Here is a 13,430-nt window from a genome sequence, read left to right as displayed (position 1 = left end):
CCACTACCCGGCATGCACGTCCTGACGACTGAGAAAGTCCGCTTCCCAGTTTAGGACCCCCAGAATGAACACCGCCGATATGGATGGTAGATGGCATTCCGCCCATTGAAGAATCCTTGATACTTCCGTCATTGCCATGCGGTTTCGAGTGCCGCCTTGATGATTTATGTACGCCAATGTGGTGGCGTTGTCCGACTGTACCTGAACAGGTCTGTTCTGAATTAGATGCTGGGCCAGGTTCAGCGCGTTGAACACCGCCCGCACTGCCAAAATGTTTATTGGGAGGCGAGATTCCTGCTTGGTCCACCGACCCTAAAGGGAGTGTTCCTCCAACACTGCGCCCCAGCCTCTCAGACTGGCATCCATCGTCAGAAAGACCCAGTGAAAGATCCAGAAGGGACGACCCCCACTCAAACGTCGGTCCTGCAGCCACCAGCTCAGTGACAGACGGACCTCTGGAGACAAGGAGATCATGCGAGTCCTGATCCGGTGAGGCAGGCCATCCCATTTGGCAAGAATCAGTTTCTGCAGAGGGCGTGAATGGAATGGAGCGTACTCCACCATGTCGAAAGCAGACACCATGAGAACTAGCACTTGCATCGCCGAATGTATCGACACTTGCGGACGAGATAGGAAGTATCGAATCTTGTCCTGAAGCTTCAGGACCTTCTCCCGAGACAAGAACAACCGCTGGTTGTGAGTGTCCAACAACACTCCCAGGTAAACCATGCTCTGCGCAGGTACCAGGGAAGATTTCTTCCAATTGATGAGCCACCCGTGGGCTTGCAGAAACTGGATAGTCAGATCCAGATGGCGTAGGAGAACTTCTGGGGAATTTGCCAGGATCAACAAGTCGTCAAGATACGGTAGGATCCTGACCCCTTGACGGCGGAGCACAGCCGTCATTACTGCCATGACCTTGGTGAAGACTCGCTGAGCCATGGTCAAGCCAAAAGGTAACGCCCGAAATTGGTAATGGAGGTTGCCCACAGCAAACCTCAGGTACTGCGGATGCGACATTGCAATAGGAATATGCAGTTAAGCATCCTGTATGTCCAGGGAGACCATATTATCCCCAGGTTACAAGGTCAGAACAATAGAGTGAAGGGTTTCCATACGAAACCTGGAAACCCTGACAAATTTGTTCAAGGACTTGAGGTTGAGAATGGTCCGGGAAGACCCATTCGGTTTCGGGACTAAGAACAGCGGTGAATAGTACCCCTTGCCTCTCTGGGCCAGAGACACTTGTACTATAACTCCTGTGTCCAGGAGGGACTGTACCACCGAATGAAGAGTTTTTACCCTCACCTGATCCGAAGGGACGTCTGTCAGGCAAAATCGATAAGGGGGACGTTTCTTGAAGGATACGGCGTAACCTCGAGTGACGACTTCCCGTACCCAGGCATCGGAAGTGGTCTTCAACCATTCCTGGGTAAACCCTAGAAGTTGGCCCCCCACCCTGGCGGGGGTGTTTCCCAATTTTTACTTAGCTCCGCAGCAAGAGGATAGCGAGCCAGCATCTTCTTGTGAGGTGTGAATTTCTTACTTGGAGTTTCCCAGAATTCCTGACGTATGTCCACTAAGTGGTCAGAGTGAGGTAAAACTTGCTCAACCACTTTCTTACGTTTGAACCCGTCCGGTTTCTTAGGAACTGCATCAGGCTCTGCGTCATCAGTGATCTGAAGAATCATCCTGATCACCTCCAACAAGTCAGGAACATCAACCTGCGACCCAGCCTCCCCATCAGAACTATCAGGATCAGAATCTGAGGGTCAGTATAAACACCATCCTCATCAGATGAGGTGTCTGGGACAGCGGTAGACTGTGAAGAAGTAATGGCCCGTTTAAATGACCCCTTGGTCTTAGGCGGGTGAGAGTCAGATTTATTTTTAGACAGTGACTGATTTAATTGCTGTAACTGACTGGAGATTTATATGCAGCTCCAGGGCAGGAACATTACTGTAAATGGCGCCCTGGGGCTGGGGCTACAGGTCCAAGCCTTATCCCACTGCTGGACCTCACCACTGGTACTATGGGCTGTAATAAAAACAGTTTTTATGAGGAAAAAAGCGACCTGTGCCCTTGCCCTGGTGGTTTGGTGGAGTCCCTACCCAATCACAGTGTCCACACCAGTGCGCGCGGCCCGCCTCACACCGGCCCACAATTTCAGCGGGACCCGCCTAGGGGACCCACTTACCTCCTCCCTGATTGCGGCCACGCGATCCAGGTGAACTTCGGCGAGTGTGTGACTAACGGGGAGCAAACTGAAGCCTCCTCTGTAAGTACAACCGACAACCAGGGCGCGGGAGTATACAGCGCTGCAGGGGGAGGTGATGGAGCTGCAGCAGATGTCAGACTGACATCTATCACTGCTGCAGCCCTTGAAGTCTTCTATCGTCGCTTGGAAAAGCTCTCTCAGGGCTGCTGGAGCAGCCCACCTGTTGTATGCCTGCTTACTGCATGGTACCATCTACAAAACTGAGCTCCTGTGCACGGAGGCGGGGTTATAGAGGAGGCAGCGCTGTGCATCTTGGGAACAGTCAAAGCTTTGAGCCTGTTGGTGCCTCGGATCAAGATCCTACTCTACACCCCGATGTTATTCCCTGTGGAGCCCAGTGTACTTCGCAGCAGAAAAATAAATAGCACCCCCTACTTCTCAATATTGTTTTACCAGGTGCAAATGTGCAACCTTTAGCTAGAGGAATTTGCAGCTGAGTCAGCATGAATGTGAAAAGGAGAGGGTCCTACCCGTGACAGAATACCAGCGTTGCATTCACTGTCCCATTCCCTGTGCTTCCCTGGTGATCGTACCCTTTTGGAGCCTCATATCACAGATAATACATACCAGAGTCCCAAACTCTGACATTACAGTCCAGATTTTAAGGATATCCATGCTTGAGCACAGGTGACTTAGTATCTTAGCCAATTTCATTTAACCATCTGGACTCCAGCATGGCTAGCCTTAAAACCTGGACTGTAATGGCGGAGTCTACATAGACATACAAGAGATGCCCACAGGTTCTGAAAACAAACTATTCCACTGTAAGAGGAAGGCTTAAATAAGACCTTGGTATAGAATAATGAAATTACTCTAACTCTATGGATGTCAACATTTGTTCCCAAATCGACATACAGCCCTGTTAGGTAGCAGACAGAGGTGCAAACATGGTGCTAACTTTTCTACGCATTTGTTCTGAAAAAAAAAAAAATAAGAATTTACTTACCGATAATTCTATTTCTCATAGTCCGTAGTGGATGCTGGGGACTCCGAAAGGACCATGGGGAATAGCGACTCCGCAGGAGACTGGGCACAAAGTAAAAGCTTTAGGACTAGCTGGTGTGCACTGGCTCCTCCCCCTATGACCCTCCTCCAAGCCTCAATTAGGATACTGTGCCCGGACGAGCGTACACAATAAGGAAGGATTTTGAATCCCGGGTAAGACTCATTACCAGCCACACCAATCACACCGTACAACTTGTGATCTGAACCCAGTTAACAGCATGATAACAGAAGGAGCCTCTGAAAAGATGGCTCACAACAACAATAACCCGATTTTTGTAACAACAACTATGTACAAGTAATGCAGACAATCCGCACTTGGGATGGGCGCCCAGCATCCACTACGGACTATGAGAAATAGAATTATCGGTAAGTAAATTCTTATTTTCTCTAACGTCCTAGTGGATGCTGGGGACTCCGAAAGGACCATGGGGATTATACCAAAGCTCCCAAACGGGCGGGAGAGTGCGGATGACTCTGCAGCACCGAATGAGAGAACTCCAGGTCCTCCTCAGCCAGGGTATCAAATTTGTAGAATTTAGCAAACGTGTTTGCCCCTGACCAAGTAGCTGCTCGGCAAAGTTGTAAAGCCGAGACCCCTCGGGCAGCCGCCCAAGATGAGCCCACTTTCCGTGTGGAATGGGCTTTTACAGATTTTGGCTGTGGCAGGCCTGCCACAGAATGTGCAAGCTGAATTGTACTACAAATCCAACGAGCAATCGTCTGCTTAGAAGCAGGAGCACCCAGCTTGTTGGGTGCATACAGGATAAACAGCGAGTCAGATTTTCTGACTCCAGCCGTCCTGGAAACATATATTTTCAGGGCCCTGACTACGTCCAGCAACTTGGAATCCTCCAAGTCCCTAGTAGCCGCAGGCACCACAATAGGTTGGTTTAAGTGAAATGCTGAAACCACCTTGAGTCCTCAATTCTGCCCTGTCCGTATGAAAAATTAGGTAAGGGCTTTTATAGGATAAAGCCGCCAATTCTGATACACGCCTGGCTGAAGCCAGGGCTAACAGCATTACCACTTTCCCTGTGAGATATTTCAAGTCCACAGTGGTGAGTGGTTCAAACCAATGTGATTTTAGGAATCCCAACACTACATTGAGATCCCAAGGTGCCACTGGAGGCACAAAAGGAGGCTGTATATGCAGTACTCCCTTGACAAACGTCTGAACTTCAGGAACAGAAGCTAGTTCTTTTTGGAAGAATATCGACAGGGCCGAAATTTGAACCTTAATGGACCCTAATTTGAGGCCCATAGACAGTCCTGTTTGCAGGAAATGCAGGAATCGACCCAGTTGAAATTCCTCCGTAGGGGCCTTCCTGGCCTCGCACCACGCAACATATTTACGCCAAATACGGTGATAATGTTGTACGGTTACATCCTTCCTGGCTTTGATCAGGGTAGGGATGACTTCATCCGGAATGCCTTTTTCCTTCAGGATCCGGCGTTCAACCGCCATGCCGTCAAACGCAGCCGCGGTAAGTCTTGGAACAGACATGGTCCCTGCTGGAGCAGGTCCTGTCTTAGAGGTAGAGGCCACGGGTCTTCCGTGAGCATCTCTTGAATTTCCGGGTACCAAGTCCTTCTTGGCCAATCCTGAGCCACGAGTATAGTCTTTACTCCTCTCCTTCTTATGATTCTCAGTACTTTTGGTATGAGAGGAAGAGGAGGGAACACATACACTGACCGGTACACCCACGGTGTTACCAGAGCGTCCACAGCTATTGCCTGAGGGTCCCTTGACCTGGAGCAATATCTGTCCAGTTTTTTGTTGAGGCGAGACGCCATCATGTCCACCTTTGGTTTTTCCCAACGGTTTACAATCATGTGGAAGACTTCTGGGTGAAGTCCCCACTCCCCCGGGTGAAGATCGTGTCTGCTGAGGAAGTCTGCTTCCCAGTTGTCCACTCCCGGAATGAACACTGCTGACAGTGCTATCACATGATTTTCCGCCCAGCGAAGAATCCTTGCCACTTCCGTCATTGCCCTCCTGCTTCTTGTGCCGCCCTGTCTGTTTACGTGGGCGACTGCCGTGATGTTGTCCGACTGGATCAATACTGGCTGACCCTGAAGCAGAGGCCTTGCCTGACTTAGGGCATTGTAAATGGCCCTTAGTTCCAGGATATTTATGTGAAGTGACGTTTCCATGCTTGACCACAAGCCCTGGAAATTTTTTCCCTGTGTGACTGCTCCCCAGCCTCTCAGGCTGGCATCCGTGGTCACCAGGACCCAATCCAGAATGCCGAATCTGCGGCCCTCTAGGAGATGAGCACTCTGTAACCACCACAGGAGAGACACCCTTGTCCTTGGAGACAGGGTTATCCGCTGATGCATTTGAAGATGCGATCCGGACCATTTGTCTAGCAGATCCAACTGAAAAGTTCTTGCGTGGAATCTGCCGAATGGAATCGCTTCGTAAGAAGCCACCATCTTTCCCAGGACCCTTGTGCACTGATGCACTGACACCTGGCCTGGTCTTAGGAGTTTCCTGACTAGGTCGGATAACTTCCTGGCTTTCTCTTCCGGGAGAAACACCTTTTTCTGTACTGTGTCCAGAATCATCCCTAGGAACAGCAGACGTGTCGTCGGAATCAGCTGCGATTTTGGAATATTTAGAATCCATCCGTGCTGTCGTAGTACTATTTGAGATAGTGCTACTCCGACCTCTAACTGTTCTCTGGACCGTGCCCTTATCAGGAGATCGTCCAAGTAAGGGATAATTAAGACGCCTTTTCTTCGAAGAAGAATCATCATTTCGGCCATTACCTTGGTAAAGACCCGGGGTGCCGTGGACAATCCAAACGGCAGCGTCTGAAACTGATAGTGACAGTTCTGTACCACAAACCTGAGGTACCCTTGGTGAGAAGGGCAAATTGGGACATGGAGGTAAGCATCCTTGATGTCCAGAGACACCATGTAGTCCCCTTCTTCCAGGTTCGCTATCACTGCTCTGAGTGACTCCATCTTGAACTTGAACCTTTTTATGTAATTGTTCAAGGCTTTCAGATTTAAAATGGGTCTCACCGAGCCGTCCGGCTTCGGTACCACAAACAGCGTGGAGTAATACCCCTTTCCCTGTTGTAGGAGGGGTACCTTGATTATCACTTGCTGGGAATACAGCTTGTGAATGGCTTCCAATACCGCCTCCCTGTCGGGGGTAGACGTTGGTAAAACAGACTTCAGGAACCGGCGAGGGGGAGACGTCTCGAATTCCAATTTGTACCCCTGAGATACTACCTGCAGGATCCAGGGGTCCACTTGCGAGTGAGCCCACTGCGCGCTGAAATTCTTGAGACGGGCCCCCACCGTGCCTGAGTCCGCTTGTAAGGCCCCAGCGTCATGCTGAGGACTTGGCAGAAGCGGGGGAGGGCTTCTGTTCGTGGGAAGAAGCTGTCTGTTGCAGTCTTTTTCCCCTTCCTCTGCCCCGGGGCAGATATGAGTGGCCTTTTGCCCGCTTGCCCTTATGGGGACGAAAGGACTGAGCCTGAAAAGACGGTATCTTTTTCTGCTGCGAGGTGACTTGGGGTAAAAAAGGTGGATTTCCCAGCCGTTGCCGTGGCCACCAGGTCCGATAGACCGCCCCCAAATAACTCCTCCCCTTTATACGGCAATACTTCCATATGCCGTTTGGAATCCGCATCCCCTGACCACTGTCGCGTCCATAATCCTCTTCTGGCAGAAATGGACATCGCACTTACTCTTGATGCCAGAGTGCAAATGTCTCTCTGTGCATCTCGCATATATAGGAATGCATCCTTTAAATGCTCTATAGTCAATAATATATTGTCCCTGTCCAGGGTATCAATATTTTCAGTCAGGGAATCCGACCAAGCCACCCCAGCACTGCACATCCAGGCTGAGGCGATTGCTGGTCGCAGTATAACACCAGTATGAGTGTATATACTTTTAAGGATATTTTCCAGCCTCCTATCTGCTGGCTCCTTAAGGGCGGCCGTTTCTGGAGACGGTAACGCCACTTGTTTTGATAAGCGTGTGAGCGCCTTATCCACCCTAGGGGGTGTTTCCCAACGAGCCCTAACCTCTGGTGGGAAGGGATATAGTGCCAATAATTTTTTAGAAATTAGCAGTTTTTTGTCGGGGGTAACCCACGCTTCATCACACACTTCATTCAATTCATCTGATTCAGGAAAAACTACGGGTAGTTTTTTCACACCCCACATAATACCCCTTTTTGTGGTACTTGCAGTATCAGAGATGTGCAAAACCTCCTTCATTGCCGTGATCATGTAACGTGTGGCCCTACTGGAAAATACGTTTGTTTCTTCACCGTCGACACTGGAGTAAGTGTCTGTGTCTGGGTCCGTGTCGACCCACTGAGGTAACGGGCGTTTAATAGCCCCTGACGGTGTTTGAGACGCCTGGACAGGCACTAACTGAGCTGCCGGCTGTCTCATGTCGTCAACAGTTTTCTGTAACGTGCCGACACTGTCACGTAATTCCTTAATTACGGCCATCCATTCAGGTGTCGACTCCCTAGGGGTGACATCACCATTATAGGCAATTGCTCCGCCTCCACATCATTTTCCTCCTCATACATGTCGACACACACGTACAGACACCCAGCACACACACAGGGAATGCTCTGATAGAGGACAGGACCCACTTAGCCCCTTGGGGAGACAGAGGGAGAGTTTGCCAGCACACACCAGAGCGCTATATATGTATAGGGACAATCTTACAATAAGTGTCTATCCCTTATAGCTGCTTATATCTGTTATTTTGCCAAATAAGTGCCCCCCTCTCTTTTTTACCCCGTTTCTGTAGTTGCAGGATGCAGGGGAGATTCTGGGAGCCTTCCTACCAGCGGAGCTGTGTGGGAATAATGGCGCTGTGTGCTGAGGAGATAGGCCCCGCCCCCTTCACGGCGGGCTCTTCTCCCGCTTTTTTCTGGAAAACTGGCAGGGGTTAAATACATCCATATAGCCCAGGAGCTATATGTGATGTATTTTTTGCCAAATAAGGTAAATTCATTGCTTCCCAGGGCGCCCCCCCCCAGCGCCCTGCACCCTCAGTGACCGAAGTGTGAAGTGTGCTGAGAGCAATGGCGCACAGCTGCAGTGCTGTGCGCTACCTTATGAAGACAGGAAAGTCTTCTGCCGCCGATTTATGGACCTCTTCTTGCTTCAGCATCTGTAAGGGGGCCGGCGGCGCGGCTCCGGGACCCATCCATGGCTGGGCCTGTGATCGTCCCTCTGGAGCTAATGTCCAGTAGCCTAAGAAGCCCAATCCACTCTGCACGCAGGTGAGTTCGCTTCTTCTCCCCTTAGTCCCTCGATGCAGTGAGCCTGTTGCCAGCAGGTCTCACTGAAAATAAAAAACCTATTTAAACTTTTACTCTAAGCAGCTCAGGAGAGCCACCTAGATTGCACCCTTCTCGTTCGGGCACAAAATCTTAACTGAGGCTTGGAGGAGGGTCATAGGGGGAGGAGCCAGTGCACACCAGCTAGTCCTAAAGCTTTTACTTTGTGCCCAGTCTCCTGCGGAGCCGCTATTCCCCATGGTCCTTTCGGAGTCCCCAGCATCCACTAGGACGTTAGAGAAAAAGGGATTATTGCTTCTCCAGAAAAAAAAAAAAAACAGCCCGCAGGAAATCAGGTTTCTCCAGCAGCACCTCTATTTTCACTTAATAGCGCCATCTATTGTGGTGAAGTGTGACAGCAATTTATTAAGCACAGCTTTCTGTCACTTGTCTGACAACACGTACCGCCATCTGAGGATGTCGTTATACTGTAGTTACTTACAAGTCACTCCACCTCCTGACGTTGCAGTGCATGCACTGCCTGTTCTACATGATATGCTGATGTAATATAGCCTGGCAGAGATCGATGGAGGGGTGAGTTACTGTAAAAACTCCCCAGTGAGTCTTTTTAACATATTAATGTCTATTATTAGTGTTTTGTTCCCAAACAAATATTTTGACACTCTATAAGTAGTATATGTTAATACATTGCTGTGCTAAGATATTCTGCATTGTTGCAATAAACAACGATGTAGGAAGTCTCAGCGCACATATAAGCGATATCTTCATATATCACCCCCAGAGTAGAAGACCTAATGAAAAAAATGCAAGGAATAGATTAGTGTTAGCTGTAATCTGTTGTTCAAAATAACAAGGTACAGATATGTTCATACACCTAGCCTCAATATGCCCATTCAGCGCAAGTGAGCGCGCCAGGTCCCATGAGACTGGCAGCTTCTATTTTTGCTGAAAACGTGTCTTAGTTGCAAAGCGATGGACTTGGACGCACTGTGCCGATTAATCTGATATGCAACACTTGTATATCTGTGTGTGACTGAATCTGTATACAAAGCACAGTGGAAGTTGGCGTGGAAAAAAAGCTGTGGCATTGTAGCACTTCATATACAGATTCAAAATTTCCTGGCGTGTCCTAGTCACAGTGTTTTGTGACCAAGATACATTTTCCCCCAAAAACGATGCCCGATGCTAGCAGAGTCTCACGGGACCTGGCATGTGACTGCGGCAATGATGTATGAGGACACATCTGTAGGATCCTACAAATGAAAATGCTTCTCAAATAGATCTGGTAAGACCTGTTGAATGCAACTGGAATCCAACTGTGATAATGGTTTTAGGCTTCAACACATTTCTTTAAACCATTTTACACAACATTCTAGTAGGAGGGTAAACCAATCCTCTTGTCCCTTAAATCAGCGCTTTATATGGGCTAAACGATTTTATCTTTAAAATCTCCTGAGACCCCTGCTCAAAGCCACTGGCAGGATGCAGAATTGGTCAACAAAATAAGGCAGTCCTAGACTGCCAAAGGACTTTATTCAGGTTGGATCGTAATTGCAAAGCTGCTCTTAGCAGTTTTGCATTACGATCCTTAGCAATGCAGATGCAGGAGGAGAGGCATATCACGGTGCATACCTCCTCCTCCCTGCATTTGCGATTGCTAAAAACTGCAATGCTATCGCAGTTCGGGATGAACATCGCGGCCATCAATCACGATGTTCATCTGCAATTGTAGTTTGAGTAGGTCTGACCTCACTCAAACTTGCAGTCGCAGAGAGACAGCGTTGCAGTCCTTTGCCTTGCCACTCCGGAAAACGGGGGCGACACACCCCCATTTTCCCCAATGCGGGTAGCCTCCTCCACTCACCGCGGACGCCTTTCTCTGCGTGCGCAGTTTATTAGACACAGAGAATCTGCGGGTTGGATCACATAAGCGATCCAACCTGAATAAGGCTCAAAATCCTCTAGACCAGAGAGGTAGAAATCCTGTAGCACTCAATATGCTATGAATCTACATACCACAGTCAAACTGTGGCAGGGCATTCTGGGATGTGAAGCTAAACAGCAGCTGGAGTGCCACACGTTGCCTACCCTTGCTCTAAACCAGGGGTTCAAAAAAACAAAAATACAACTCCTGAATCACAGCGCCCTAGGATTTTTTTCATGGCATACCTAAGCCAAAATTTCTTTATTGAAAAATGCAGAAAAACTATTACATTAAATACATTGTGCTACCTGTCATCCTTAGGGTCAATTATGTGGTGGACAGGGATGTGGCTCTATTTGTCCACACCTATTGTGATTGGCAGCCACCAGCACTGGTTTTGACTATCACTTGGACCATCAATCATTTTATTTGGTCCTAGAGCATCAACCCGTGGCACCCCTTCAACTACCTCATGCACCCAGTTTGAGAACTGCTGCTCTGGACCATTAGTGAATGTTCATTTTTATTTTATATAACATTGTACAAATGTATTCATATTTGATACACAAGACAACACCAATTGGCGAAGGAAGGGGTATTATTTCATTCATATGTAAATGTAGATGCTCAGGCACATACACACAGGGAGGCAAGACACCAAGGGTGATATATGCATGGTGCAAGATGAAAAGACTGCACGATGGTATCAGTGGAGTACAAGACAGAACACTTCAGTGCCTGTGTCACCGAATCTAGGACAGTGAGGGCAGGCAAGTGCAGGGAATCAGACCTTGCAGTGATTATTGTTTATGGTTCTGGAATTGTACACTACCCTTCAGAGAAGCCTGGGTAGGGTACAAGAGACCCAGAGGACTTTCTCTAGACCCACATAATTGGGCAGGAAGCTAAAACTGGTTAAGCCATGTGATTTTGTTAATGTCCATGAAGGCCAAGTCTGTAACTTTTGTCCTTATGTCCCCCACTGCAACTCATGAGAAACAGCATCCAGCTTTTAAACAATTGGCATTGGTTTCATATGGTGTAATTGGATAACAGACAATGGCAAGGACAAAAAGTCCAGAACTCCACATACATTTATCTGTATTTTGCTACAGAAATACTTTTCCTAACCATTAATACTTTACTACAGCTTTCTGGTCAATAGTTTTCCATACATTTAAACAGATACAGAAATAAGTTCTGTTATTTCTGCCTATATACAGGAATGGTGAAAGTTACATGTAATCATGAGCAAATTTCCTCTGTACACCAGAGCCAGAGTTCCCTCACAGACTAACTTACCAATCCAAAGAGAACTTGGAAAACTGAACTGTGTAGCGGGGTACAACCCGTCTGGGTCTACGCGGCGACCTCTCTCTCTCACGCCGTGGAGATCGCTCTCTCGAGCGTTTTCTCTGAGGGGATCGGTCACGTGACCTACGCCTCTCCCGCTCTCTCTCTCTGCTAGGAAAAGATATGAAACATTTCTTTTGGTGAAAAAGAATTCACAAAATTGTCAGTTCATTCAAATTAGGTCACTAGGCTATAGCAAGTGTACACAAAACAGTTTTTTATTAAGACTGTGCCGAATTCAGACCTGATCGTAGCAGCAAGTTTGTTAGCAGTTGGGCAAAACCATGGGGGTCATTCCGAGTTGTTCGCTCGTTATTTTATTCTCGCAACGGAGCGATTAGTCGCGCATGCGCAATGTCCGCAGTGCGACTGCGCCAAGTAAATTTACTATGCAGTTAGGTATTTTACTCACGGCATTACAAGGTTTTTTCTTCGTTCTGGTGATCGTAATGTGATTGACAGGAAGTGGGTGTTTCTGGGCGGAAACTGGCCGTTTTATGGGAGTGTGTAAAAAAACGCTACAGTTTCTGGGAAAAACGCGGGAGTGGCTGGAGAAACGGAGGAGTGTCTGGGCGAACGCTGGGTGTGTTTGTGACGTCAAACCAGGAACGACAAGCACTGAACTGATCGCACTGGCAGAGTAAGTTTCGAGCTACTCAGAAACTGCTAAGAAGTGTCTATTCGCAATTCTGCTAATCTTTCGTTCGCAATTTTGAGAAGCTAAGATTCACTCCCAGTAGGCGGCGGCTTAGCGTGTGCAAAGCTGCTAAAAGCAGCTTGCGAGCGAACAACTCAGAATGACCACCCATGTGCACTGCAGGGGAGCAGATATAACATGTGCAGAGAGAGATAGATTTGGGTGGGTTATTTTGTTTCTGTGCAGGGTAAATACTGTCTGCTTTAGTTTTACACTGCAATTTAGATTTCAGTTTGAATACACCCCACCCAAATCTGACTCTCTCTGCACATGTTATATCTGTCCCCCCTGCAGTGAACATGGTTTTGCCCAACAAATTTGCTGCTAGAATCAGGTCTGCATTAGGCCCTATACTAGTAAGACTATACTGCTCCATACTATGGGTACACACCTAATGTGTGTGTTGCATTCTCATTGTGGATTGCTACTAGTATACACCTAGTATGTGTGTCCCATTCACACCATGGACTGGTATGGGTACACACCTAATGTGTACACTTTCACTCGGAAGATGGCCATGGGTACACACCTACTACATTGTGCCATCTGCACCAAGCTGTCAAATATTAATGAAACATCCCGTCCTACCACAGAGATGATAGACAGATTGGAATATTTCCCTATGTTATCGCCCCTATCTCCAGTCTAAAGTGACGGTAGATTGCAAGGGGCAACATACAAGTATCCCCTCAATTTTGCGCTGATCGCGCCCATAACAGTCATCAGCAACATTTGCATGAAATGCTGATGTCGCGCCCACCAGCAGCAACATTTGAATAGCTGCAGGCAGGCGATAGGGGGCGGACATTTGAATGTCGCCCATAGAACTCTAAAACATGCTAGCACACAATTTCTACATTTACTGAATTGAGGTAATATAGCCATT

General features: G+C 48.1%; 1 protein-coding gene across 3 annotated transcripts in view; it reads right to left on the bottom strand.

Moving 5' to 3' along the window:
• The window catches only part of CCAR1 (cell division cycle and apoptosis regulator 1), a 247,507-nt gene that overhangs the window by 215,237 nt on the left and 18,840 nt on the right, over nt 1-13,430 (bottom strand). For 2 of the 3 annotated variants that reach the window (XM_063961565.1, XM_063961567.1), the window contains exon 9: nt 11,797-11,958. In XM_063961565.1, coding sequence (XP_063817635.1) covers nt 11,797-11,958 — 162 coding nt within the window. The remainder of the gene's footprint in view (nt 1-11,796; nt 11,959-13,430) is intronic. The other variant, XM_063961566.1, reaches the window with a different exon arrangement.

This window comes from Pseudophryne corroboree, chromosome 3 (genome assembly GCF_028390025.1).
Source record: "Pseudophryne corroboree isolate aPseCor3 chromosome 3, aPseCor3.hap2, whole genome shotgun sequence".
In the NCBI taxonomy this organism is placed as follows: domain Eukaryota; kingdom Metazoa; phylum Chordata; class Amphibia; order Anura; family Myobatrachidae; genus Pseudophryne; species Pseudophryne corroboree.
Note: the sequence above shows the minus strand (reverse complement) of the source record. Positions and strands in the feature narration are given on the sequence as shown.